Source organism: Numida meleagris, chromosome 23, assembly GCF_002078875.1.
Source record: "Numida meleagris isolate 19003 breed g44 Domestic line chromosome 23, NumMel1.0, whole genome shotgun sequence".
Taxonomy (NCBI): domain Eukaryota; kingdom Metazoa; phylum Chordata; class Aves; order Galliformes; family Numididae; genus Numida; species Numida meleagris.
Window position 1 is genome coordinate 3,272,262 of NC_034431.1, and position 25,928 is coordinate 3,298,189.

A 25,928-nucleotide genomic window follows, 5' to 3' on the forward strand; every position below is an offset into this window, starting at 1 on the left:
TGTGGTAATTTCAGGCTGGTTTATTAGAACTATGGCTGCTGCCTGCTGAGGAGAAACGGGTAACGTGGTCGTTATCGAAGCGCGATGTTGAAGCGCGGGATTCGATCGCGGTTCCCGAGCGTGCAGCCCGCCACGGGCGCGGCGCGGCGCGGCGCTGACGGGCCGCTGTGGGCCGCCAGGAGCGCAGCCAGGGGGAGGGCTGGGCTTCCCCACGTGGCACATATTGCATATACAAATGTAGTTTTCTTAATACATTTCATACATGCAAAGCGGTTGTGAACACTTGACACTGCTGCTGGTTTCTAGTCTGAGCTGCTTCACAGCCTGGGCCGGGCTCAGCCCTGTTGAGTTATCAAGTTTCACAAAATGCTTACCCTCCCCAGGTCAAAAATGAAGTAATGTTTTCATTTTTCCACATAAAAGTGAAATATTTCTAGCAGTCATTTCAAGGCCATTTATTTAATTCGGTATCCAAAACCAGTTTTCAGTATTTTTCTTAAGTCCGGTGAGAAACAATCATCCCTTGTGAGAAGAACAAATACAGCTTTCTCCTGTCGAACATTCCCTTTATTTCAGGAGTCTGGTTGTGCCTTACAGAACCACAGCACGAGCTTCCTGCAAAAGAAGGGATCCCCGCTGATGGCACCGTGGGGCTCTGCAGAAGGAATGTCCTGGAAACTGAGCTGGTTCTCACAGCTTGTCCACCACAGGCAGGTGCGTGCACCCCTGGGTTGTGGAGTCCCACCATGTGGTTCTTCTCCTTTGCCAACTCCTGGGAGACAGCCATGTCGTTTTTAAACACCTTTGACATCGGGATGTTTGGTTAAATACAGCTGGGTGCCCAGGTTTGGCTGTCAGAATGAGATATTAGAAGTCCCGGTTGGTTTCTGTCTCCCAGAGTTTCCTGGGAAAAACTTCAGAGTTTCCTGAAATCATCCTGATTTGTGAATACTGAAACATAAATATCAGAAAACAGTGGTATTTCTGTACGTTTTATAGGCTTGCCAGGAGGACCCCGTCTCTATACATTTGTTTCTTTTCCACATGCAAACCGTTCCTCGGGTATCTCAGCGTTTTTCTCACTTGGGTTCTTTTGTGTTGCTTCCACATATCCTTCTGTTACATACTGCACGTTGGACTTCTGATTGACAACTGAAAAATGAATGCATATTTATTACAGATTTTACAAAGAGGGAAGCACCTACAGGAAATATATATTAATTATAGTGTTATAGAATGATGAAACACCCAGGATGTTCAAGACTGTTTAACAGTAGTTGAATTCACCATATGTACCACTTATGATGTTTTTAATAGCATTCCATCAAATTAAATTTAGATAAAAACATTGGGATTATCTAGTCAAAACTATTCAATCAAAACCTAATAATTTTAATTTTGTACAGCTTTGTGTCACCCTTGCTGAAGCTGCAATCTCTGTGGTAGACCTCAGGGTAGGAAAGGCTTAGTTTTGCTATATTCCAGTTTGCAGTGTGCGATTTGGAAGTGTCTCTGTGCAGAAAGGTGGACAGCAATCTGTTTCTGCAGTGGTCAGTAGCAATAATTTACCTGGCAGAGATTAATTTATATTGGTTGAAACTTTTTACCTTGTCCGTTCTTCTCGTGGCCTGGACTTTCTTCATTAGATTTGGATTTGTAACTCTCCAAAGTCTGGTCTGAAGTGTCATTTTCTGTGCAAAAATCAAGTATAATTAAGATGATGAGATTTTTCCACGACTATTCCTCACTCTCTTCCTTGAATATAAAAATCCTAGTCTTTTGAGAGCACAAAATGAGAGTGCAATAATTCCAGTCATTCACGAGGGGTATGATTAAGAAAACAGTGTAGCTGACTTGTGTAGGCTGAAGCTTGATCTGAGGCCATTGGTTACAGGGGAATCCTCAGCAGCTGTTTGCAACAAGTCACAGCCACTGCCTGCAGAAGGATGCTTAAGCAGAGGACTGGGGGAGCTCTGCCTTATCTCCTCTTAAGAAGCCCCTCAGCTGTTCAGTCCCTCTGAAATAAAGCAATTACTCAAACAGTGCCATCACTCACCTCTCTTCCAAACTCCATGAGCTTTTATCAGCTTCCTTGTAAAAAGCACCACGATAACAAGCAACATGACAATGAGAACAGCCACCAAGAGTGGCAGCAGGAAATCCTTCTCCTTCTTACTCATGCCTTCAAAGTTAATGTCTTGCTCTGTAAAAGAGGCAGATGTATGTTTGTGTTGTTAAAGAGCTTCCTGTGAGTTTCTGGTAATTAAAACAAGAATGATGTATCCTGGACTGGGCTGGATGAGCATGGTGGGAGTGCAGAATACACCTTACTGGGCTCAGTTTTTTTTCTAGTTGTATGAAAAACTAATTGAAGTCAGCAGACTTAGCCCTCACACAACAAATGGTAACGTTTAGATTTTTCTAGGTGATAAAAATGGTTGTGTTTCTGTGGTCTCTCCCCAAGATTGCAAGTCAGCATTACCCTAGTGTACTGACACTAGCTTTGGAGGTGTGTGCCTGGTCAGGGAGAATCAGCTGGGTGTTAGAAAGCTTGCTGTGTGTTTGGAAGCTGTCCCTGAAGAGCATTTAGGAGCTCTTACCAAAGGTGACGATGGAAATCAGAGTTACATTTTCACTTGGGAAGGAGCCTTCTGTCCTGAAAAGTTCCTCTGTGACTGTGCCATTGAGTGCTGTTTCAGTGCCTGGAGAGATGAAAAGGAGAAAGGTATTTCTCTGAAGGGCTAAGGGATGCTTGAGAATTCCATATTTTTCCAGCGGGTTTGAAATCCAGAGCACCTGGTAATGTAGCAGGAAGAGATTTCTGGAGCCCTTAACTCAAAAACTCTATGCTCACTTCCTTAACACAGTATTTCTTTTTAACGTAAAGACTATGTAACCTTTATGAACAGAAAATCCTCAGAGTATCTTACTCAATAATTCTCATTTACAGACAAATTAAAAGGAGGGTGAGCTTTGACTTTTCATTATTTTTTTGGACTTTCCCTCTCCATTAGTTTGCTTTGCCTGCTGGCAAATACAAGAATGGGCAGCTATCTTTTTCCTTAAAGCAGATTTTTTCTTGTATTCCTATCTAAGATTAACTTCTGCTGTCTTCACAGCTTTCAGAAATGTAATCACCCAGCGTGAGGGAATGGCTGTCCTGGGACATCACAGCACATCTGACCACATAACGTACCGTTAGGGATGTGGTGAGCAGAGGTACCAGACAGCTCTCCTGCTGCAGCTGATGTTGCTCTGGGCCCTGCAGGAACAGAGAGGTGAGTTCTGACTTCCTTCCTTACACATGAACTCAATATATCTTGGTATAATTAACTTTGATTTGCAGAACTGAAATGGTAAGACATGCTGTGTCTGCCAAAACTTTACATTCATTTTCTTCTGCGTAAGAATTCTACATTCTACATACAATTCATCTTCAACCTTGTGCTGAAAGAGTCATGCTCCCTCTTAACTGTTCATAGAGTTGTTTATCAACAGGATGTAGCCATGCTGTGAAGTTTGTAATCACTGATGTAGCGCTTTTAAACAAATACAAGGAATTCTTTCTAAAACAGTCAGTTGACTTTTCACTGCTTGCTGTGTAACACTAAGCAGATACGGGTGCCTGCTTCGGTGAGTTTGGGTCAAGCAATTTGTGTGGTGCAGCTCTTCATTCTCCTGTTGGAAACGGTCCTCCTGTAGAATAGCTTCAATTTTCAGCTGTCTGTATGCACTGATAATCTTTGTTGCACAGTGCCACCTAGTGCAACCATGCAGAGAAATCCCAGCCGCAGCTCACTCCATGCCTTTCTGACATGCGGTGAGAGCAGCCAGTCTTGCTGCTGCCATAGCTGATGTAATTGTGCTGCATCTTGACTGCTTTTACGGCTGTAAAACGGAGGGCTTCCCTCACAAGCAAGAAATGCTGCTTTTTTGAGTAGTGTTTGTGTGTAAGATGGCTTTGAGTGCTGTTCTCTGTAGTGTTTCTGCCCTGGTTTGATAAATGCATGTAACTAAGTCTAAACTTACAAGTAGATGTGACAGCTGGTTGGAGGTATTACTGGGTTGTCGTTGATGCTGTGCTGCTAAGTAATGCAAAATGGATTCTCTGGTACAGCAGAAAGGATAGTTGGTTTTTCAGATCCTGAAGGAAAACCCCACAAACACATGATAAAAATCAGAAGTCACGTTTTGCCACTGAACCCAGTTTATGGAAATGAAACCCGCTGTGGTATTCTTTGTGTTCTGGGCTGCTTGGGTCCCCTGTCTTGTGCTGTGGTTAGATTTATTGTCCTCCCTTTCCACCTTTGGTTCCCCTGTCTTCTGAATTTATTTAACACTATAAAATGAGTCAAAAATGAAAGTAAAGCTCATACCATTATGTTGTGGGTAGCTTGGAGAGAAGTCTGTATTGCTGTTCAGATCTGACTCCGTTGTGGTCACTGGGGAAAAAAACAAAGTTCTGAATGCTGTGCAAAATATTCCTCAGTGCTGACAGCAGCTGTTCTTTTGCAGCCCAACCTCTACATAGAGACACTGTACAGTATTTCTTTGTGATAAATCTTATGTATATGAATTAAAAAAAAGCCAAGCAGTTGGCGCCTACCTGTAGGCTGCTCATTCTCAGAGACATACATATCCACCTCTAGTGTAGTTGGTGCAGGAGTTGTATTTGTCACTGAAAAACAACAACAGGTATTTAGGAACAGAAAAAAACCAGCATAAAGTCTTAGTTTGGAGTTCCTCTTTTGCCCCAGTCAGCCCTCTCTTGTAAAAATAAATTCCACACACGAGGCGGTAGACCGTGTGTTTCAGCTTTGCATGTGCATCTGCATGACTTTCTCCGCTTGAGTGCTAAAATGCGATAGCCACTGTTCAAAGAGTGCTGTGCACCTGTCCTGGGAACGTCCTCGAACTGGAAAGGCACGGTCAGCTTCCCTCCTCCCAGTGCTTTGTGGCGAACGACGCAGCTGGCTGTTGAGTTGGACCTGTATGCCAGGACTGTCAGCGTGCTGGTTGTGGTCCATTTCTTCCCATCGGCTTCTAACTTGTGCCTGGTGTCACCTACACAGCCATGGGAAGAAAGCATTGATGTGCTTTCTAGTCAAGAGCAATTTAATGGAAAACCTTCCAGGCACAGTCTATATTACTTCACTCTGTTAAAGCAGCACATGATTGCTATGCACAAGTGGTTCATTGTCTAAATGGATTGTGCAGGAACCCAAAGACAGCACGGTCATGTTTTCTTCCTTGGTAGCTAAGTGCAGGCCTCACTGCCCCTCCTGCACCCAGTCCAAAGCCTCATCTCATTTCGTGACTCATGTGGGGAAATTCCCCTGCTGCAGGGCTCGCACAGCCCGTGGGAGTGCAGTGGGATGTCCCAGCACCCACTGGCACTTCTTGTCCTTACTGAGCAAAATGAATTGCCCAGTTGTGACTGGGGCCCTGATGGGCAAGGACCTGCTGGTTTGCAGCATGACTGAGGTCTAAAAAAGTTCTGATTCCGTTGCCGAGGACGTTGAATTTGTGTCTTAAAAGCTCTGCATGTTACCCCCAAACATACAAAGAAGTTGTTAAATTTTTCTTAACGTGCAGTGTTTGTAATAAACACTGATCCGAGTCTGTTAAATCTTGTAGGAATCCTCCATCATCCCTATAATGCAGCTGTGACCCCTGCTTTTACAGCTGGGAGAAGTGAAACACAAAGATAAATCTCCATGCCATAATGAATTAAGCAGAGCTATGTAACATGTCTCACATAGTTCTCAGTCCTCTAGGTGTACTGACTTCTACTCATTTATATTGCATGGGACGATAAAGATGTATTTCATGTGACACAAAGAGACATGTTTGAATTGCTCTGGTGGACAGGGACTTTTTTTTTTTTTCAGACGTTTACCTTAAATGCCCGTAGTGGCACAATAATGTTGACTGACTGCTTCTGCAGTAGAGGTTCTCTGGAAAAAAACTAATGCTTTATCTGTTACCCTGGTAACTTCTTTATTTCTTAAACGAAAGAATTTCCTTCTTTCCAAATTAGCCTTTATGGATAATTTGTTGTATCACATCGACTGGTATTTCTCAGCCCTCTTTTCTCTCCCCTGTGGGGTCATATGAGAACTCAGAAGGATTTCAAAGTGTTTTTGCTAGAAAGGAAATAATCTTTAATTGTCAGCAACAGCTCAGTAATTACAGCTGGTTTGCCCCTGCTGTGCCCTGGTGGAACTGAGGCACTGCCAGTAATGAAAATGTATTAGTTATTTTCTGATTAGTATAAATATTTGCAGCAAGTGATTCAAGCTGAGAATGGGGCAGAGGCGGGAGAAAAGAGTTTTGCTCAAAGATAGTCACATGCAAAAAGGGCAAAGCACATGCAGAAAGCTTGAGAGATGCTGAATTAGGACAGTTATTTTTCCATTCAAACATTAATTTGCATCTGCTACAAACAGGCTGGATGGTGAATCAGCACTTCTTCATGCAAATATCCCTTCATCTGAAACCACCTCTAAGTTAAACCAATCAAACAAACACGGTGTAACCCCTGTGATGCTTGATTTCCCAGATGCTTGCAGGACATGAGGTTGAAGGCCAGGTAGTTCCCATTGGTATGATAGGCCCTAATGTCTTACTGGTGTTTGTGCTACAGGTCTCAAGATGCAAGCGGGATATAACGGTAAGTATAGGTTTTTATTGAACTAAGTGGAAAGATGCTTAGTTGGCTGTGTATGTTGTGGAGGGAATCTGGTGTCTGGGTGGTGTGCTGGGCTGTTATAAGTAGTACATTTCAACAGCTTTTTTTTCTTTCTTTTTTTTTCCCCTCTCTCTAGTCTTGATTTCTAGCTTTATTCAGTGCAGCAGGCTTTTCTGTTGTTATCTTGAACTCTGTTTTGTGGGGAAAATCTTTTATGCTAAGCTATGAATATTTTGCTTGATGATAGAAAATACAAATAAGTTTGCTAACATGTGAAAGAAAATAAATACATTTGTACCTAGGAGTATTTTCCTCACACCTTGGTAGTGATGTGCATTTCCTCTCCAGTGTGCAACAGTGACAGCTAATAATGTGGTTGCTATTGGAACATGGCCTTCAAAGCAGCTATTTCTGTTGTACCCAAGTTAAACTGAGCAACCTAGAGGCTCTCATCTGCGTTCACCTAGATGTGTGCAGATCTGTCACCACTGCAGGTGGGCATGGGCTGTGTTTCTTGAGCTCTGTTCTTGCTTTTGCTAGTGACTTACATGCCTCTGAACAGATTAATGAGAGAAGGGCAGCTGGTGTGTGTGTGAGCTGCTCAGCACAGCTGAGGAAGGCCTGTTCCAGTCACAAAACTGAAGCAGTTATAATGGTTTTATTAACTGACGGTATGCTTGGGCTTTGCAAATTGTGCCCCCAGAGTTTTTGTTTCATTTCATGTCAGTGGAATTTCACTCCAGATTCCCAGTGGACTTTGGTGCCAAGTGCTGTCATTCTCGCACTGAATGCAAGCACATCAGGTAAGCCATCTCCCCTGCACAGACACCAGTATTTGGTGCTGACTTTCCTCCAAACCTGTACCACCAGGGCCTGAGTTATACAAAATGAAGAGGATGAGTGGGAGTCTCATCTGATGACGTGTTTCCCCCTTCAGTACTTTCAAATGTGAATGCTTGGATAAGTAAGACTGATAAATAAGGCTGATAAGTAGAAATTGTTATATTGTCTTTAGCACTTACCAGGAAGCTGTATCCCGTTATCCAACAGCCAGGTAACCTGGGGTTGTGGCTTACATCCTTGGGTGTAGCAGGACAGTGTAACGCTTCCTTCTCTGTCTTGAGATACTTGCAGTACAGGCTTAGAAGGAGCAGCTGCAGGAAGAAGGTTTAGAATCAGTTGCAGTAAGTACTTCTACTTGGTTTTATGAATGGCTGCATATGTAGCGTTATTTGGGAGGGCTGTGCTGAGACAGGGATTGTGTTGTGCTCAGTACTGTGCAGTTGTATGCAGAAATGCAGCCCTGGAGCTGGCTTTGTTATTGTGTTCCTGTAGAACAGAGCAGGGAAGAGAACTTACCTAACACCTCAACGGTTGTCATCTTGCTTTTGAAGGGCGTGCTGTAGTAGAAGCATTTATATACGCCTTCGTCATGCACTGTTACATTAGAGAGTCTGATAGACAGTTCATCCTCTGAATAATGGGTAAGTTTGTACCTCTGATCTCTTAAGGCTGTAAGGAAAACAAACCCCAGCATGTTATGCATGTTGGCACATAGGAGGATGACAGGTAATCAAAGCAGTAATGAGTGAGATTGGATGTGTCTACCACATTTTTTTGTTTGTTTGTTCATCAGCACTTGACATAACCGAGCAGTTCTAGCGTGAAGCATTTCTAGCTGATGCTGCACTAGCACAGAGACAGCAATAAACTGATGAAGGTGAAGAGTATGTGTGCTGCCAATAGGGAAAACAACATATGTATTTTTTACTTTTAAAACCCATTGCAGTGTTCCGTTTGGCAAGTGAAAGGTGAACTGCTCTCCATCCTTTAGAGCTGCCTCCTAGCCACTGCACAACCAGGGGGTCTTACTCCTGTGTTGCTAGGTGTCCTGGTAATTGGGGTTCTTGTAATCTTTAGACAGATGAATACAAGCAAACACTGAGGTGTGAGGGCATGATACATACTCAGAACGGTGATGTGACCCACGACTGAAGAACACAGAGCAAAGATGCATGAACTTTCCCTTCCTCATTCCCTATTTCTCAAGCCTTGCTTTGGCCTTGAAAAAATCACTTCCCTTCTTTGGATGTATATTATGTTGTGTAAATGAACACCATGGTCAGCCTATACCTATACTTCTTTATTAATTGGCTATTTCTCTTGTCCTATCCTTACCTAATTAGCTTGATGAGACTGTCTCTGAGATGACTGTGCTCTGCTGTGCAGTCCCATTTTTCTGTCTAGGTTTTCTAGTCTTTGCTTTGTTCCTCCTGTGGGAATCTTGGGGACAAGCCAGCAAGTCACATGGAGTACTGCAACTGGGGATGTGAATCCGTCATTAGAGATAAAAAGATCTCAAAAAAGATCTTTATGTTTAATGTTTTAGATGAGGTCTTCTGAAAATACAGAGCTGGGAGAGTATCACAGCAGTGCTATAATTTGTGGTAGTGGTGAAATATAAAGTGTAGGAATTGTAGACAGTGAGAGCGGAAGAAACTGCTTCACGGAGTGGCTTTTGGGGAAGCAGTGGGACAAAAGTTCACAGTGGTGATTCAGAATAAAAACAGAAAATGTCCACGCATAACTTGGTTCCTCTCTCAGTGAGGACGATTTTCTTTTGTATTGTAAGAGGACTTTGCAAATTCTTTGTAAACTCATACCTTTGTGGCTGCTGTATCATGCGTCTTGCCGAGGGATAATTGTGGATATTGACACTATGAATCATCAGGTTTTAGACAGATGCTGTTTTGACCACTTGGGTTACGGCCTGATGCTATAGATACTCGTGGATACGTTCCTTCCCTGACCCTGTTAAATTGCTGTGTCAGCTCACAGAACTTCAAGCAGAGGGAGGTGAGATACAGGGAATGGAAGGGAAGCCAATAATAGTATCTCTGGCTCTGTCAACACGTATTAGAAGCCGTTGCTTATTTTCTAAACATTTCCCCTTGATGCACTAAATGTAAGGCCCCTGATGAGAAGAAGAGCACCTAGAGCTTTCAGGCAAGTCTGCTTCTGTCTCTCTGAGGCAAGAGTGGGTTTTGTGCTAATCTGTCGGTGCTGGTGGTGAACACAGTTCATCGCTAAAAGCTCTACAGCCAGACCACTCTTGTGGGGGTTTCCATTTCATCGGCTTCTGCCAGAAAGGGGCTGGATGTCAAACCACCCCCAGCAGCGGCTGGGTGAGTCAGAGCAGCCCCGGATGGGGGCTGGAAAGCCCACTGCTAGCTGACTGACCCCTTTGCTGCATGTGGAAACTTCTGTGCTGGGGTTTCACACTTACCCCGGTGATTGTTAAGGAAAATGGCAAACCCCCGGGGGTTTAGCCACTGCTTGGCAGCTCTGCTTTCACCGCTGAAGGTGCAGTGGAGGTTCAGGTCCTCTCCTTCCTGTAGAGTTACAGTTTCACTGCCAGCTTCTGGAAAATCCCCTGCCACAGAGAGGGGGAAAAAAACAACCATTACAATGTGACATGAAGTAAAGTGCCGATGTTTTACATGAAGCAGTATGTCAGCTTTCCTTTTCTCAAGGATGTAAGGCTGGGGAGACTTGTCTGTACGATTGCACTGATAGAATTAATTCACAGTCATTAGGTAGGTCACCACAGTCACTAGGTAGGACCTGTTCCAGCAGTTTGTTCCCTCCACCTGCCAGCACAGCCAGATGTAGTCACTACATGCTATGCCACGCGAGTCAATGAAGAATTGATAGCACATGTTCTCCCCATATAAATATATATTTTTTAATTCCTTATTCCTTTCTGGAGCTGTTGAACACAATTTGCAAGTGTGTGCAACTGAGTGGTAGCTGTGAATGATTGGCAGCTCTGAAAATGAGGCTCTGTTATACAGGAAAGGTAATGCTGCAGCTGCTTTGAAGGAGCTGTGAAGGCGGGGTGCACAAACCTGGTCTGGCATGGGTTACTGAAATGAAATTTCACTCGCTCCTCCCAGATCATTTCAGAGAGGAGCTCTGGAATGTGTTTTTCTCAGGATATTCAGAGATACATAATACACTTTGAAAATATTTGATGACCCAGAATGAATTGCTTTCTCCAGAGACAGCACGCCCAGGAGAAATGACTAAGATCAGTGCCCTGGTCAGAGTTAAGTAAATAGGCAGTAAGATGGTTTTGTTTTTCATTCCTGTTGTGATTTTATTTTTCAGGTAGCTGACTGCTGCGAGTTCCTACTGCATACATGAGCACTGCAGTCTGGGGAAATGAATCCTCCTGGGCTTCAGGAAAGCTTTTCATTTTCTTAAAAACATTTTAAAATACAACAGCTACGATGCTCTTTTAGGGCATTCGTACTGGACCTGATCTTTGATGCTAAAAGCAGTTTCTCAAGTTGTTTCACGGGGTGCGTGCGACTTGTGGGAGTTTGCAGAGGAGTGGTGGCAAAAGAGAGGCTGTCTTGCAGGGCTTCCATTTGTGAAGGCCTGTGTCACCAGCAGCGTGTTGGTAGAGGAGCAGAGAGGGCCTCGTGTGTGGTTTTCCATGGTGCTTTTCTATATTTCACACAGTGGCTGCGTAGTGGCTCTTTCCTGTCGCTAGCAGCAGCGTGGGGTCTTTCAAGTTGCACCTCTTGAGGTTAGAGAGCAAGAAAAGATGGGGGATGTTACTTGCGCTTTTTTAAAGCAGAAGAGTGCAAACCCCCAGAATGGAGCATGCATGTAATTTCCATTTGAGACTATGGCTTCGTGCAGACCATGACTCAAATTTCTCTCCCCTTATGGGGCAGCTTTGCGTGCCTATGCTCTTCAAGCTTCTATGCTTGCTGCAGTGCCATCACTGTGGGGTGGGAGATGCTTCTGTGCCTGCTCCAAAAGCCTGGTTCTTATGCTGTGTGGATCCCAGGTGCCTTGAGTACCTGGAAAAATGTCTGCCATCAGGTGTGCCAATACATCCACCCACCTTAGCAAGACAGGCCAGCAGCGTCTTGCTAGAAATTGCACAGTGCAGCAGAGTGCAGTGGTACGTGCCTCTGCTGTTGTTTTAGCCACCAGAAAACACATACACTGTTGCAGCGATGAACACCCGCTCAATCATTTCTGAGTTATCTTTAAACCTGTAGCCTATAGAGACAAACTGTTTAGCCAGTTATTTTTGGCCTGTGGCTGCAGATGTACGAATGGGAGTCTGAGCTACTTCTTGAGGTCCTGTGTGAGACAGCTGAGAGCAGCTAGCAGGGCTCAGCGGGTGCAAGTCTGTTGCACAGCATTCTCTGGCAGTACTGGGGAAGAGGGGCTGTGCACCCAGGAGGGAGCTGCTGATTTGCAGCAAGCCTAACGGGCACAGCAAGAACTGTTTCAGCTGGAGTGTGACTGACTGATTCTTGAGGCCCAAGATCTGTTAAACACAGTTAATGATAATAAAATATCCTGAGCGTGCTGTGTATAAAAAAATGCTTTGTTGCTGTTTAGACAGACTGGATGTGGCCTCTGTTAATAATACCTTTGTGTGTGAGGTTATGAGCACAGTGTCAGCAATAGCACTGCTACAGTTTCTGCTTTAGCATTTAAGAAGGGAGAGACTATTAGGCCAGCACCGGAGTTGTCATTCCAAGAAGCCTAAGCAGTAGAAAGCTGTTCTGCCTCTTTCCTCACTGAAATCTTTCCATATTTGACATGGTCAAATGTGAACCTCACATACTCTCCTGCGTATAAAAGAGATGAGCAAGGTAGGGATAAGATGCATCCTCTAGTTGGAGTGAGGAGGCTGAGCTTTTAAAGTGCTTTTCGTTTTCAGAGTACTTTGTGAGTGCTTTCTAAATTCCTCTGACTTATTATATTAGCCTCTTTTCACAAAAATATGTGAGCAAGGGCATATACAAATATCCAAGCCATGGAAAGTAAGCCATAATCTGCTGCTCATGTTTAAGGGAGACTCTTTCCATTTCCCGTCTCAAGCATGCTGCCAGCTGCTGGGAGGTGAATTGGTCTCACTGACCCTGGCTTTAGGAGTCAGCTGCAATTCAGCACCCTGTCTGCTCCACAGCTTTGGAAGCTGGTTGACAACATAATGCTGTCAGTGTGAAAACAACAGCAGCAAAGCTGCGTTGTGCACAATGTGCTGTGTATGGCTCTGGAGATAGAGTTCTCCAGGCTGGATTGCTTAAAAAGAAAGAAGGGTAAAAGTGCATTGCTTACCTTGCAGCAGGAGCAGAGCTGTGACACGCAGCACCGTGGTGAAAGTCATGTTGTGGTGGTGGTGTGGGCTATCTGCAGACTTCCTCTCCCTGCCGGGTCCCTTTTCAGCACAGTGGGAGCAGATTTACCATGACTTCATCTCTGCCGGGATCTCTGCCCCCTGTCCTTTTTTCTGCAGTTCCATTTTCATGTTTCCTATGTGCTGATGACTGCTGAGAAACCAGTGACCTCATGGGTCCCTAAGTGAAACTGGTGGGCGACAGGAGTGGGGGCACCTCACCCTGCACCCCTCCAGCCCCATCTCATCCAGCGCCCATGCAGGGGAGAGGGGAGGAGCTGTAGCTAGGGGTGAAGACTGAAAGAAACACGGGCCTGGGTTAACCTGCTGCAGCGTTCCTATAGGGACACTGCAGGGTTTAACTCCAGCCAATGGGCAGGCTCCCAGGAAGGCAGTGTGTCTTTCGTGGGTGCTGCTGTAGTGCAATCATCACAAGGGTGCTTGAAAACTCAGTTTAAATCTCTGGAAAAATAGTCTTGCTGGAACGCTGGCAAACAAGGAACACAAGCAAGGTAATTTGCTGTGTGGTTTGTGGCTCTGTGGGGAGCGAAGAGCATCAGTGAGGTGCCAGCAGGACACGCTGATGGCTGCTGAGCAGAGGCGTGGGGCAGGGCTGAATGCATCGAGGGCACCCAGAGGAGCAGTGGGTTTCCCGAGTCCCCTGGTTCCTTCTCGGGCAAGCTGGGGCACAGCAGAGCTCTCCGTGTCTCCTAAGTGTGTGATGTGCAGTGAGAGCATGAGACTCAGCCGGCCCTGCTGCAGGCAGAGCCCCTTTCTGTGAAGCACATGTGTGCTGCCTTCCAGCAAGGCTTCAGCACATCTTTCTCTGGCAGCTTTCTGCAGCTGCCCAACACTTTGCAAATGGTGAATACTGTCAAAGTGAGCTGGCTTTAATAAGATATGAAATCTGGCATAAAATCAGTATGTGTTTGCAGGACATAGGTTTGAGTGATCTGGACAAAATTGTTTATTAGAAATACATTATGCATTTCATTTTTAATTTATTAGAACCTGTTTCCATTAAATTTTCAGGTGCATGGAAGTGTCTTGATAAAAGCTGTGGCTTTAACAATGATACGATCAGTTTCATCAGAAAACAGAGCTGTATGCCATTAACTGATTTGAAAGAAAAGTCTGACTAGTTGATAGAGCTGCTGGATTAAGGGGTCCAGATTAAGGAACAAAAAGCATATTGTAAAGGCAGACATTGCTTTTGTTTAAAAGTTGTGTTTCCAGTGCCATGCATCCACATGTGACAATGAAGTAATTTTGAGGGGAAGAGCCATGGAGCAGGAGAGATGACACTGAGCCATCTGCCTCCAGCCCGGAGGGAAAACCCAGGCCCTGTGCAGCAGGAAGACTTGAGAGGGTTTTGTGCCATCTGCTGTCAAATGAACAAACTTCATCTGCAGCAAAGGGAGGAAAAGAACTCGGGTTCCCCTTTCTCCTCCATGTTTCAGCAGAGCAACATTTAAATAGGAAGGGCAAGATGTGGGAGCACAATGTCTTTATTAAATCATCTACGAGCCATTTTTGTCCGACTTCAGAGAAATCCATTTAATGTAATGAGCAAATTAAAATGCAGTGGTTGTTTTAACAGTTGTTAGCACTTGAGATTAAAAACAACCAACCAACCCTCCCCCCCCCCAAAATAAAAAAATACAGATGTCACAGGTAATTACAGCTATTTTTGGCAATACAATTATTGTTTTTTTTAAACAGCAAACATTTTTTTCTCAAATAAATACAATCTGCTCACACTAGAAAACATAATAAACAGAATGATACAATAGGTTTAAAATGGAAAAAAAAAAAAAGTATCCACTGATAACATCAAGTTTTAAGAACTGTCCACAGAGAGAAACTTCAGAAAATAGATTTTAATGGGAAGGAACAGAAAGGAGGTGGCTGTGTATTCTGTTATGTCGCGTGTATGGCTCACCATTATTCCCCAGGGAATGCGTATCTGGGGAAGTGGTGAGAACTAAGTGGCAATTTGGAGTGCACACAACCGGTCACAAGAACTGCTATGTTCTTTTTTCATTCAGACTTTAAGTGTGTTTGCTACCACCGTCATTTCTCATCTGTTTTTGAAGTTCAGATAATTTCCCCTACGTTTAAGCACCAGGCAGCAGCCTTCTAGCATCTCTTCTCACCTCTCTGTTTTGCAGACTTGCCACTCGTGTTGCCTTTGGGAAGAATGATTCCCGCAGAAATCTCTAAACAACCTCTAATCTGGTGATGTTAATTATCACTTTCCTAATAAGGCTGATACCAGCAGCTACAAACAGAGGGGAGGAGAAGGAGGCTCCTGCCGTCAGCTGTTCTTTCTGAAACTGAGTGAGCAAAAAGGGAAGGATACTTCTATCTGAAGGTATCGCCTGCATCCTCAGTTTGCATGAGCAGGCAAAGCTCTGTTGATGGGAGCACACGGTGTCAGTTCACACTTGCTGAGAACCTGTCCTGCGTGCAGAGGATTTAAGCTTTTGGCTGCAGCTACCACTGCACTAAATGTAAGGAAAATTCATGGAACTTTAGACCTGGCACCTGTGTTAAATGAGAAAAGCAGAGCTCAAGCCAGCAGGTAGGGGCACGCTGCAGTGCACTCCCAGCCTCTTCAGCGCAGGGAGATATCTAGTCCAGGGTGACGGGCCCTGTGCAAAGCCTTGTTCAAATCCAAACGTGGTAAAACATACCAGTTTTGTCCCCCTGGTGCCATCCCATCAGCAACTGCCATGCTAGAGCTTGATTCTGCGCTTTGATTCTTGTGTTTTTCTAGCACAACCCTTGAGTTATGCTTTATGGAAACACTAGAAGAACAATATTCTTGGCAGGTTTCCTATTCCATTCCTTAATTGGGAAGAGAGGGAGAGATCTAGACACTGCTGTGTGCCTTCTATACCCTAATTAAACTCCTGGGATCTGATGCAGCTCCCAGTGATGGCAAGAAGAAGACTTGTACCCGCTTTCAGCAGATCAAGTCTAACGTTCTTCTGTGACAGAACACTGAAGCGACATTAAATATACATTAATGAGCAGCAATGGAGTGAAAGTGAAGCAGCAACTGTTTTGTATTCTTAACATCTTAATTAAAAATGGAAAAGGAACATCTTTTTTTCTTTTTTTTCCCCCTAATAAGCCTCATCAACGTGACGTTATTTAACGCAAAACCCCTACAAGAAATCAAAATGCTGGAAGAAAGAAAGATTTTCTTTCTGACATTCTTGACACCTGAAAAATCTAATGCGAGATAAGACTACAATTGTCAAAATACTTTCCCAAGCATCCAAAAATATAGTTTTTTAAGAAGAGAGTATTTTAACATATTCTACCTTCTCAAACAGAACACTTTTCTTTTGCATTACTTCCTATATGCAAAGATCAGCTAGTACAATACTCAAGTTGTGCCTTCGGGTTTTGTTCCCTCTCTGTTCCACGCTTCTGTCTGAAGAAACTCTGTCACATTGTTTGACTGCAGCAGGACCTAAGCAGCCTCCCCTGCTTTGCATCGCGTCTTGCTGACCCACAGCATGAAACCAAACGCCATCCGGAGAATCACACGCGCATCGGTAACCAAATTAGTTGTCGTGTGATTGTCGCCTCTTCAGTTTTAAATAAACTCTTTGCAAAGTTGCAGTGAGTAAGCATGGAGGAAAACAAGCCAGAAATGCTCTTCAAAACGTCTGTACACAGCCAAGAAGAGTTTAAATTATCGTTAAAAACTAAAGTGACAGCACTATAACTGCAGAGAAGCAGTTTCTTTTGTCATCTCAGAAGTTATTTCCCTGACTTTTCTGTATACATCCCTGGTATCATAATGCACTTATGAATGGCCAACCGTGTGTTACAGTCATAAATGTATAAATAATACCTACTGATATGCATCGTGACAATGTACATATTGCACAGGATGAGCTCTCTGCTGACTCAACATCTGTACAGCATCTGCTGTATTTGCCCTGGCAAGCTCAGGATCAGCTCGTTAAAGCAGAGACAAAGCTGAGCTCAGCCCTTAAGATCCGTTACATCACAGCTGCTCAGTGTTTTTACCTGCTTTAGAAACAAAGGGTTGTTGCAGTTTACCACTCCTTATTTGTTCTGACTGCTGAAAGTGCAGCTACATCATGTCCAATGCAAGGTAAGACCAGTCCTGCCCCAAACAAACGTGCCCCAAGTCAAGCTCTGATCTTGCTATGAATAATAAGCCTTTGTTAAAGTTGGCCTCTATAAATTTCTGTGGTGTGCAAATATTTTAAATAAGGATACTTGCACTTTCTGCAGAGGGAAATCTGGGCAGAAGAGGGGTACCCTAGGATGCCAGAGTCTCTTTTCTGGTAAAACTGATTATGTTTATGGGCATACTCGGAGTGATGGTCCAAACCAAGTGTATGGGAATTGCTAAGTCACAGCCTGAACCAATGATTGAGCACCTGGGGAAGGGACCCAGCCAGCCCTGAGAGCACAGGTGAAAGCAACTCACCAGTGAGACCAGAAGAGGTGAAGCCTGGTTCCACCCCTCCCTGAGCCTCATTTAAGGGCTGGCTGCCACCAGGGAAGGCTCTCTACCTGGAGATCCCTTCTTTTGGAGTATTTGGCAAGCTCTGATCCTTGGGATGGGTAAGCAGATCACTCTTTCTTTAACTGGGTTGTAACCATCACCCCTTTTGGGTAATTTAGACCCAGCATTGCTTTGCTCTATACTATGAAAGGAGTATGCCCAAATCTTCTTTTATCCCATGTAAGTGTGTTTTTTAAGTGCTTTCTCAAAGTAAGCTGTACAAATGTCTGCAGGAGCTTTCTGAAGGCATAGCTGATTGGCTTCAGAGCAGTTTTGTTTAAATCAATTAGCATTATAAACTACCCTCTGTGGGGTATTTTAGCATTCCCCTCTGAAGCAGCTGGTGTTGGCATCTTGCAAAACTGGGCTGCTGCACTACAAGGACCTGTCTGCCACAGCACTTCCTGGGATTTCAAAGGCTGTAGGTCCAGGTGGAAGCCCTTCTCCCAAAAACTAACCCTTCCCTCACTGGAATGTAGGACAAAGCATGCTGCTCCTGAATTTCAGTGCCCTGATTTTTCCGTTCTGCTTTGTCGTTATGACAGATGGCACTTGGGAATTAAAGCAAAGGAAGGAAAGCATGCAGCCAAGGCTGAATTCCAGTGTCAGTTTGACTTTGTTACCCTCTGAAGAAACCTGCTTAGTGCAGAACCTCACCAGGGCTAACAGAAAGCCACCGCTGTGTAATGACCAGCACAAAAATCTCAGTAAAGGCAAAACTTTTTTTTTCAGGACCTTCTGAGGGGGCTTTAAATGGCGAAGACACAAATGTTTCATGCTAGGTCTGTGCACAAGGGTGGGTTTCAATCCTCTAAATAAAGAGGGGAGCAAAACCACTTTATAAATTTTCCATATTCAACTGGAAAAGGATTATTCCATCTTCGCTTAAAAGAAACAGTGCCTGGTCTTTGTTCACCATGGTGCCCTCTTCTGATGTGCAAACTTTGTCAGTAAGTGCTGTGAAATTTAGCATTTTGCAGATCAGTGTCCCACAGCCTTTGTATCAGCAGTGTGCCCAGCACAGCACCTAACAGGGCTGAACCAGAGGAGAGGAGCATCTGGTGCTGCCTGCGAGGCAGTGCTGACCTCTTGCTTCCTGCTGGTGATGATGTGCTTTCTGAAAGGTGCTGAGAACCTGGGGGCTGTGAGTGAGGAGTGAGCATGTGGTCCTGAGCAAGCCTGCTACTGCTCTGCAGAAAATAGCAATGAGAAAGCCCCTCCTGAAAGCTGGACTTTCACACAGTGCTAGCTGTTACTAGCACGGTGTGGGAGGCGGTGGAAGTTACTGGTGTGATCAGAGCTCCATTCTCTGTGGGGAAATCTACCCAAGCTACTGAGTAAACAGCCTCCCTGCAGTGCAAGAGTTCCAACCTATATTTAAACATTTCCCCCCCCCAGTCAGTCCCTTTTGTGTTTGCCTAGTTGTACGTGAGAATTTTGGCATGACTCTGGCCATGTAAGATATGCTAGAACAGCTGTTTGTGTGATCCACAGAACAAATTATGACTATTTTTCCACTGTCAATAAACACAAGAAAGAGACATTCTCCAACGCTTGGGCTGTGGGTTTTCCTTGCTTGTGTAGCTTTGCTTATTCTTGTAGTAAGGTTTCTCTCCAGTTAAAGCCTCCAGTTGGTCCGTGTGTGAGAGGGAGGATGGGGGGGTCTGTAAGCTGCCAGACACCTGTATCTCCTAGTTCTTCGCATGAGCAAAACCCCAAGTATGGAATCTGTGTGAAGAGAGAAGGAAATGAAGGCAGTGAGCAGGGGCTGAGCTGTGCAGGCTTTGAGCCTGCATGCCTAGCTGTAGGTGAGCATCTGATTCCCTGCTCTGTAACAGAAGTGTCACATCAGATAAAGGCACTTGAACCAATCTGCTTTACCCTCCTGACTTCTGAAGCGGATGAGGCTTGGCAATGGGCTGAATGATCTGGTGGGAGGAACAAAGCATCCTCTGCCTGGCTAAGCAGGTTGCAAATCTCTTTTTTTCCTCTTTAAAGCCAGCGCGCTTTACCCCTTGCTGCTAATTACCTTTCGGACCATCTGTACGAAGTCCTTGGAGTTCTGCGGCGAGAGCCCTTGGAGCTGGCAGGTACAAGCCTCCAGGGAGGATGCGTGTGCCACTATCAGGATGTTGTTTCCTGAAACAGTGAGAAATGCAGGCTGAGGTGTGAGGTGGAGCCAGCTGTAGGGATGGTGCTCGAGATGGAGTTGGCCATTAGAAATGTTCAGAATGGGTTCTGTTCGTTATTTGACAGCTCATTAACTGAGTGTATACGGGGAAAGGCGTGGTTTATCCACGTAGTTAGAGCGTTTCTCCATTTTCGGGATCAGTTAGCTCAGTGCTACTTATTTTTGAAATGTCCGGTGAGATTCCAGCTGTCTTGCACATACTTCTATCTAAAACTTAATTTTGATTAGAGCTCTTTAATGGATTTCCACCCCAATTACTTTAGGCTTCCATTTCTAAGACCCTTGACAACCAGTATCAAGCAGCGCTGCCAAGGCTTGTGGGCAAACATGAAAATAAAAGATTTAGAGTGGAGCATTTACCTTTGCCTTTACATTCACTGATGATTTCTTTCGTTACTTGGTAGCTTCTACTTATGTATGTATCATAAGATTCAGAAACCACTAACTTGCTGACGGGAATATGAGGTCTGTGAGCAGAAAAACAAGTATGGTAAATTAGAAGAAGCATTAGAAGTGCTGCTTTTGATTCATCTGAAAGTATATGTTCTTCTAATCCCCCAGGTCCCCTGAGCTCTGTGTAAGGATTGCTATGATGGATTTTCATGCTGTGATGCAAGAAGAGAGCTAACTGTTCTCTCTGTCCAGCGACCTGCTCTGTCTGCAGGAATTACCGCGGTGATGGGAGATGGGACCAGGGGACATCTCCCGTTCTTGCACAAGAACAAGCTCTTCTCTCATGCTGAGAGCACTTGTCACTGCCTTCCTGGAAGACAGGTGTGTTCTGAAGCTGAGACTCCTGTGGTCCAGCTGTTCTGCTGATGGGAGCTGTGTGATACCCTCCCAGGGATAAATACAGTGTAAGGTCCTCTATTCAGATAGCCAGGAGTGTTGGAATCCTAGCTGAAGACCAAAAGGATGCAACTCCGGCAGCTTTATGGTCTAATGAGGGATGAAAAATATCAGGGTGTTTCAGTTTTATTTTTGTTCTTGTTTTTTTTGTTGTTTTTGCAGAGTTTCAGCTGCTTATTTCACTTGAACATCCTTAAACAGTTGGGTGCACTGGGACTCCGGGAAACACCGGTGGTTCTGGTGATATCATAACCACAAAAACCCAGAGGCAATGTGTTTGTCACCAAGCCCATTTAGGTGGAACTCCTGTGTGTGTGTGTGTGTGTACGCTCTGTGTGTGTTATGAAGGCTTTGTTTCGATCTGAGGTTGCTCAGCCCGTGATCAGGCTCATGCTAAAATAGCAGGGGCTGGTGTGAGTGCAGAGCCCCAGCAATGCGGTGTGGTGGAGGGCTGGAGCCCTGTGGCCTCTGGGGAATTTCCTCCTTTGTGGGGGCTCTGCGCTTCTCGCTTGTATAAAGGAACCCTAAATTTGAGAGTAGGAAACCCAAACGGATCTACTTGTCTATTCTTTGCTGCGCTATGTACGGGTTTTATTTAGCCTATTTCTGTGCAGTTTACAGTAAAAAGCATTTGTGTGTTGGGCTGGAGGGCAGAGCAGCAGGGCTGCAGCAGAGCAGCTACGTGGGCAGGATGGGGGATGTGGCACCAGGACTGAGCGGCGCGAACGTCGGGGAAAGCTCAGTGGTGTTTATCCATTTGCCACTCAAATGTGCCTTTGAGCAGATGGTTATTTTGTTTGCTTTCACCAACTGCTTTTGGGTTGAAAACTGCGAAGACTCAAGTCAGGAACCTGCAGAATTTTGCATTAAAAATACTTCAGATACAACTGCTGAGAAGAAGTAACTGTTTCATGTTCAGCTCTTTAGTAGCAAACCTGTGAATGCTGATGATGCAGGAGACCTTGAATTCCTGGCAGGTGTACACATGCTCCCCAGGACGATGCAAAATTTACAGTTAAGATCCATCACCACACTAATCAGGATAGACAGACAAGCTCTTTCCCCTGGGGAAGGGCAGGGCAGGCACTGCTGAACCCATGATGTGATTCAGTCCATCAGTGAACTGAGCCAGCAAAGCTACTTCTGTTGTTTCTTTACTTCTATGTGGAGCTCCAGAGGTAGGGCTGCACAGCTCGACCTGAGCCCTAGTTCCTACATTTTAGGAAAAGGGTCAAAACAAACTTTGAGGGTTTTCTGGTCGCTCCCAGCCACTGCTGAGGTTTAGAAATTCAGCAGTGTCCCTCTTTGAAAAACAAACCCCCAAAGTGATCCATGCCCCCCACCCCTCTTTCTGCTACCTGTAGGTTGTATCAACGCTTAGAGTAGCTGCAGCTAAATCCACGGGGGGTATCCAAGCAGGTAGTGTGTTCCCCGACACCCACTTGGTCCATTCAAACAAGCCCGGCTCTATTCGAATTTTCAGGTTGTTCTCTTGTTGCATACCTGCAAAAGGCAGAAAAGAAGCTTGGTATCAGTGAAAGTGGCTGTGGGGGAAGGCAGCAAGACTTTGTGGCTCTACTACTTAGGTTTGATTCTCAAATAGTCTTTTTCACACTAAGTAGTCAGTTGTCTAATAGTGACTCTGAAAAGAGGAAGTGGTTGATCTATGTACTTGGCATGCAATGTGCAAAGGCATGTAAACTGCTGGCCAGCAGTTGCATGCAATATTCTCAAGTTAGGCGTGGCTGCATTTTGGAGCTGTTTTCCAACTGTTCCCAATACCAGGAGATCTTGTGCCCCGTTGCTGTTTCCCTTCCTAGTTTTTGCAGTGCATTACTCTTCCTGTGGCAGCAACTGCGTTGTGCCATTGCTGTGGAAGCACCACGGCAGCAAGGAACTGAGCTGGATCTGCCCAAACACAGTTCTGGCTTCTTTGTGGGGACAGAACCCACCCCAGCCCTGTGCTGGTCATGGGGCTGGCAGGCCACTTCTATACACTCATCCCACCATGCAGTAAGAAGAAGGCTCCTTCCAGGAGGTGGTGCTCTGCTGCAAGGTACACTCCCACAGAAATAATCCTCGCCCTGAATTCCCATTTGCTTGGCTTTCCCATGCCGGGTTGCCTTTTATCTGGTTGGCGGTGTTTTTCCCAGAAAGCAACAAGAATGCAGCATTTCCTGCTCGATGGGTTCTTACCTTTCAGGATATTGTGTGCTGTCTGCACGCACCGAAGGGACGGGGAGCTGTAGATGTAGTCTACAATGGTGTTAGTTTCTAGCAAGGCTTCACCTGCAAGCAAGTTTTAAAACCTGTGAATAAAAACTGACAAAGGCATGGTACCAACAACAGCAGCGTGCAGGTATCTGCCACCCAGCAAGGAGCTGCAAGAGCTTCCCAGCTGCACTGCTCGTGTCTCAGGAAATGAATGTACCCATCATATTTTATTATTACTGCATGCACAGCTGTGGAACTGGGACATTTTTCTATGTCTCTTGTGCCATGTGCTTGTATGTACTTAACCAGTATGCAAAGAAAGCACAGCAGCTTTTGCTCTTTCTCCTTCTCTTACACTTAGCCAAAAAGCAAATAGTGCACGGAGAGAAAAATTGTGGAGAGCCTGAATTTCATTTAATTTCATTTATAAGTCATAAATCAGAATGAGTCAACTTAATTCAAACCCAACTTAATTCAATTGGCTCGATTCTTTGCTAGTATAAATTACCATTTCATTACATAGGTGGAAGATCACTGAAAATGAGATAAGAATCAACTCCACTCTTAGGGTTATTAATATTCTTGCGAAGCCGAAGGGAACCAAATGAGAACAGGGCTCTAAGCATCACACACTGCTGCACTACGAGAGCCGTGGTTTTGTTCCATTTGAAGAGGCAGGGCACAAAGGTGGGAGCGAGAAGGGGTTATTAACCTCGACTTCATGTGTTTAACGATGGCTGTAACCATGTCAAAGCAATCTCTAAATCTCTTGGGAGAAGCGGGGTAATTTAGAGCGTGTGCGTAGCAGCCTTCTGCCATGGGGCTGCTGCTCGTTTGCTCAGTTATGGGAGGAATTAGGGCTCCAGCAAGTGCCAAGGTCAGGCTGGTGCCACAGCAGCATGGGCAGCTGGATGGTGCCTGGTCACGTACACTCTTGTGTGCCCGGACCATTTAATGACAGCGGCCAAGTGCGCTGCGATTGCTCCTGGATTCGCCTTCTGTTATGTGCATATTGCAAACCCTGATGCCATGTGGCCTGGAGAGCGTGCATCCCGCTGCCGTGCGGTGATTTATTTTTGTTTAAAAAGCGAGTATAATTTTAGCTGCCCTACTTTGAATGTGACCAATGTGAAGTGCTCTGAAGGATCTGAATTTGAGAAAATGCCAAGTGCTGCTCTCTGAAGCTTGTGTCCTTTGGGGGGCCGGGCTCCCTTAGTCACTGGGTTTAATATCTGCTCCTTGGCTACTGAATAATCTTCTTTCTGTACACGAACCAACAGGATCAGAAGTTGGGGACAAAGATGGGTGAGCACTGGGAATAATTTGGACTGTGTTTTTGCCATGCAAACATAAAGCCAGACAGGCCACACAAAGTACATCGGGGTAGTGAACTGCAGATCAAATTGGAAGAGTCAACATCAGGGAAAACCGCATTCTGCATTCACTGCTGCGTTTCTCAGTGGCCTTGGTAATAACAGCATCTTCCTGTGCAGCACAACAGGGCTGTACTAAATGCACTACGCTCACACTGCTTATGGCTGTGACGTTATACCACAGCCTGGGGTTTGTGCTTTGCCTTTCCTTCAGCTGCAGCACCTGAATGAGGCAAGAGGAGGCTTGCCAGTGAAGAGACTTCACGAAGGTTCTTGAAACACCTAAATCCTGTTCGTTCGGGGCCCCGATTCATTTTTTCTGCCTTGTGTTTTCTCTTTCTGTGGCTGGGTGCGTGGGAGGGAGATAGCAAAGCTTCCTGGGCAAACTCGTGTCTGCCAGGGGCAACGACTCACCAACAAGCCTCGCCTGCGTGCAGCCAAGCACGGTGATGGGCGCGTCTTTTTCATAATCCCTGAACCCGCCGCTCCTTTGAGGTAAGCTGTGAGGCATGTTCAGGTTACTGCGCACGTACCTGCCTGCGAGGGAGAGGTCAGGAGCAGCTGATGGAGTTATTAGGTCAGAGAGAGGCGGAAAGCATCGCGCCTGTTTCCTCCCTCCTGCACTGCAATGTCTGCTCCTTGCAGGCGCTGCCTAGACCTGGCTGCCAAGCAGTGTTTCCCATGTAAAACTACCAAGAACCTGATAAAATTAAGCTGTATTCATTGAAAATCTGCAAGGAATGTTCCTGATATTTTCAAGTTACCTTTAGGGCTGGTTTAATTGCCAAAAGGAAAATAACTTCCATCCTGCAACAAATGAAACACCCAATTGTATACTTCTGTGGAGGGTGAAAATATCAGAGCTCTTCAAATGCAATTTGGAAAGAAGGTAGCTGTGAAATCATCTCTTTTTCCAAGAACTTTGTCTGCAAGAAATGGGTGTTTTTCAAATAGAAAAAACACTTTTTTGGATACATTTCCAAACAGCTCTAAAGCTGACAGAGCCTGAGATTATAATCATGGGCTACAGCTACAGACTCAAGCGTGCGTATGTATAGAGATATACTGGGGACTCATGGCAGACTCAGCCTTCAGGCCTTGCCCATAGTCATATTACTGGGTTGCAATCTCCAGTTTGTGCCCTGAAAGGCACTCTGAACTGTAACCATTTACATTTAGGTCTGAGAACAAAATATATGAAGTTTTAACAGGTGTTTGCATTGGACATTGACTACCAACATCATTTCCACGTAAGAATGCTCTTTAGGTGATGCCCTGGCTTTTGTTGCTGCCTCTGGCGCAGCCTTACTGTCACAGTGTCTAAGCACCTCTTTGTGTTTGGAAACCAGAGCTTCCAGGTAAGCTTTGCTCTGGGCAGCTGTTACTCTCCCTCCTTCACCGAAACCCGGAGCCTGAGGGATGTGCAGGAGCCCGCTCACCTTTGGCATCAAAGCACTGTGACAACCAGTACTTCCCAAAAACGACGTCCATCCTCTCCCCATGCCTGCAGACGAAGAGGCAGCGTTTCTGAGGCCCCGGCTGACTGCTTATTCGCAGTGGCTGGAAGAAAAATGACAGCGAGTTTGGTCTTCATGAAAGTGCAAGTGTTTTTCTGAGATCTGATTTACTAATGGCACCCAGGGCCGGCCGGCTCTTGCTTTAGCCTCGTGCAAATGCAGGTACAGGAAACTCTTCTCAAGTTGAGGCTACGCTGGTGTAAAACTGCCAAACTGAGCAGAGGATGGGGCCCTGCCACATGCTGCAAAGAGCAGGGCTTGGATAGCGATGTCTTCTCAGTGTGTGCTTTGTTGTGCCCTTCTAAAGCTGGTAGAGAGTTGCAA

At 45.2% G+C, this 25,928-nt stretch overlaps 3 protein-coding genes across 6 annotated transcripts in view; 1 reads left to right on the plus strand and 2 right to left on the minus strand.

Annotated features, from left to right (window-relative positions):
• The window catches only part of LOC110387560, a 70,194-nt gene that overhangs the window by 408 nt on the left and 43,858 nt on the right, over positions 1–25,928 (plus strand). The window contains exons 2-3 of one of the 4 annotated variants that reach the window (XR_002432605.1): positions 598–714; positions 3,120–3,278. Coding sequence is in view for 2 of the 4 variants with exons in the window: in XM_021375778.1 (XP_021231453.1) it covers positions 577–827 (251 nt within the window). In the remaining 2 variants the exon portion in view is untranslated. Of the gene's footprint in view, positions 1–576; positions 850–3,119; positions 3,279–25,928 lie in introns of those variants that run through there. The other 3 variants (XR_002432606.1, XM_021375778.1, XM_021375779.1) reach the window with 3 other exon arrangements.
• On the minus strand, positions 6–13,341 carry CRTAM (cytotoxic and regulatory T-cell molecule). The gene is made up of 12 exons (XM_021375775.1): positions 12,845–13,341; positions 9,978–10,124; positions 8,051–8,203; positions 7,714–7,845; positions 4,894–5,064; positions 4,607–4,678; positions 4,377–4,442; positions 3,197–3,262; positions 2,601–2,702; positions 2,057–2,203; positions 1,608–1,691; positions 6–1,152 (listed from the first exon to the last, which is right to left on the minus strand). The coding sequence occupies exons 1-12, from the start codon at positions 12,891–12,893 to the stop codon at positions 1,022–1,024; spliced, it is 1,320 nt and encodes a 439-aa protein (XP_021231450.1). The 5' UTR covers positions 12,894–13,341; the 3' UTR covers positions 6–1,021.
• The window catches only part of UBASH3B (ubiquitin associated and SH3 domain containing B), a 60,287-nt gene continuing 48,751 nt past the window's right edge, over positions 14,393–25,928 (minus strand). The window contains exons 8-14 of the mRNA XM_021375774.1: positions 25,527–25,647; positions 24,502–24,624; positions 22,697–22,789; positions 21,859–22,003; positions 20,012–20,118; positions 19,490–19,599; positions 14,393–19,188 (exon numbers count right to left, since the gene is read on the minus strand). Of these exons, the coding sequence (XP_021231449.1) occupies positions 19,051–19,188; positions 19,490–19,599; positions 20,012–20,118; positions 21,859–22,003; positions 22,697–22,789; positions 24,502–24,624; positions 25,527–25,647 (837 nt within the window). The 3' untranslated portion in view covers positions 14,393–19,050. The remainder of the gene's footprint in view (positions 19,189–19,489; positions 19,600–20,011; positions 20,119–21,858; positions 22,004–22,696; positions 22,790–24,501; positions 24,625–25,526; positions 25,648–25,928) is intronic.

Coding starts and splice junctions, on each gene's coding strand:
- CRTAM (XM_021375775.1), bottom strand. CDS start 12,893: ATGACTTTCACCACGGTGCTGCGTGTCACAGCTCTGCTCCTGCTGCAA. Junction 2,204..2,600: donor GATTTCCATCGTCACCTTTG/GTAAGAGCTCCT, acceptor CCTCTTTTACAG/AGCAAGACATTAACTTTGAA. Junction 1,153..1,607: donor CCACGAGAAGAACGGACAAG/GTAAAAAGTTTC, acceptor TTCATTTTTCAG/TTGTCAATCAGAAGTCCAAC.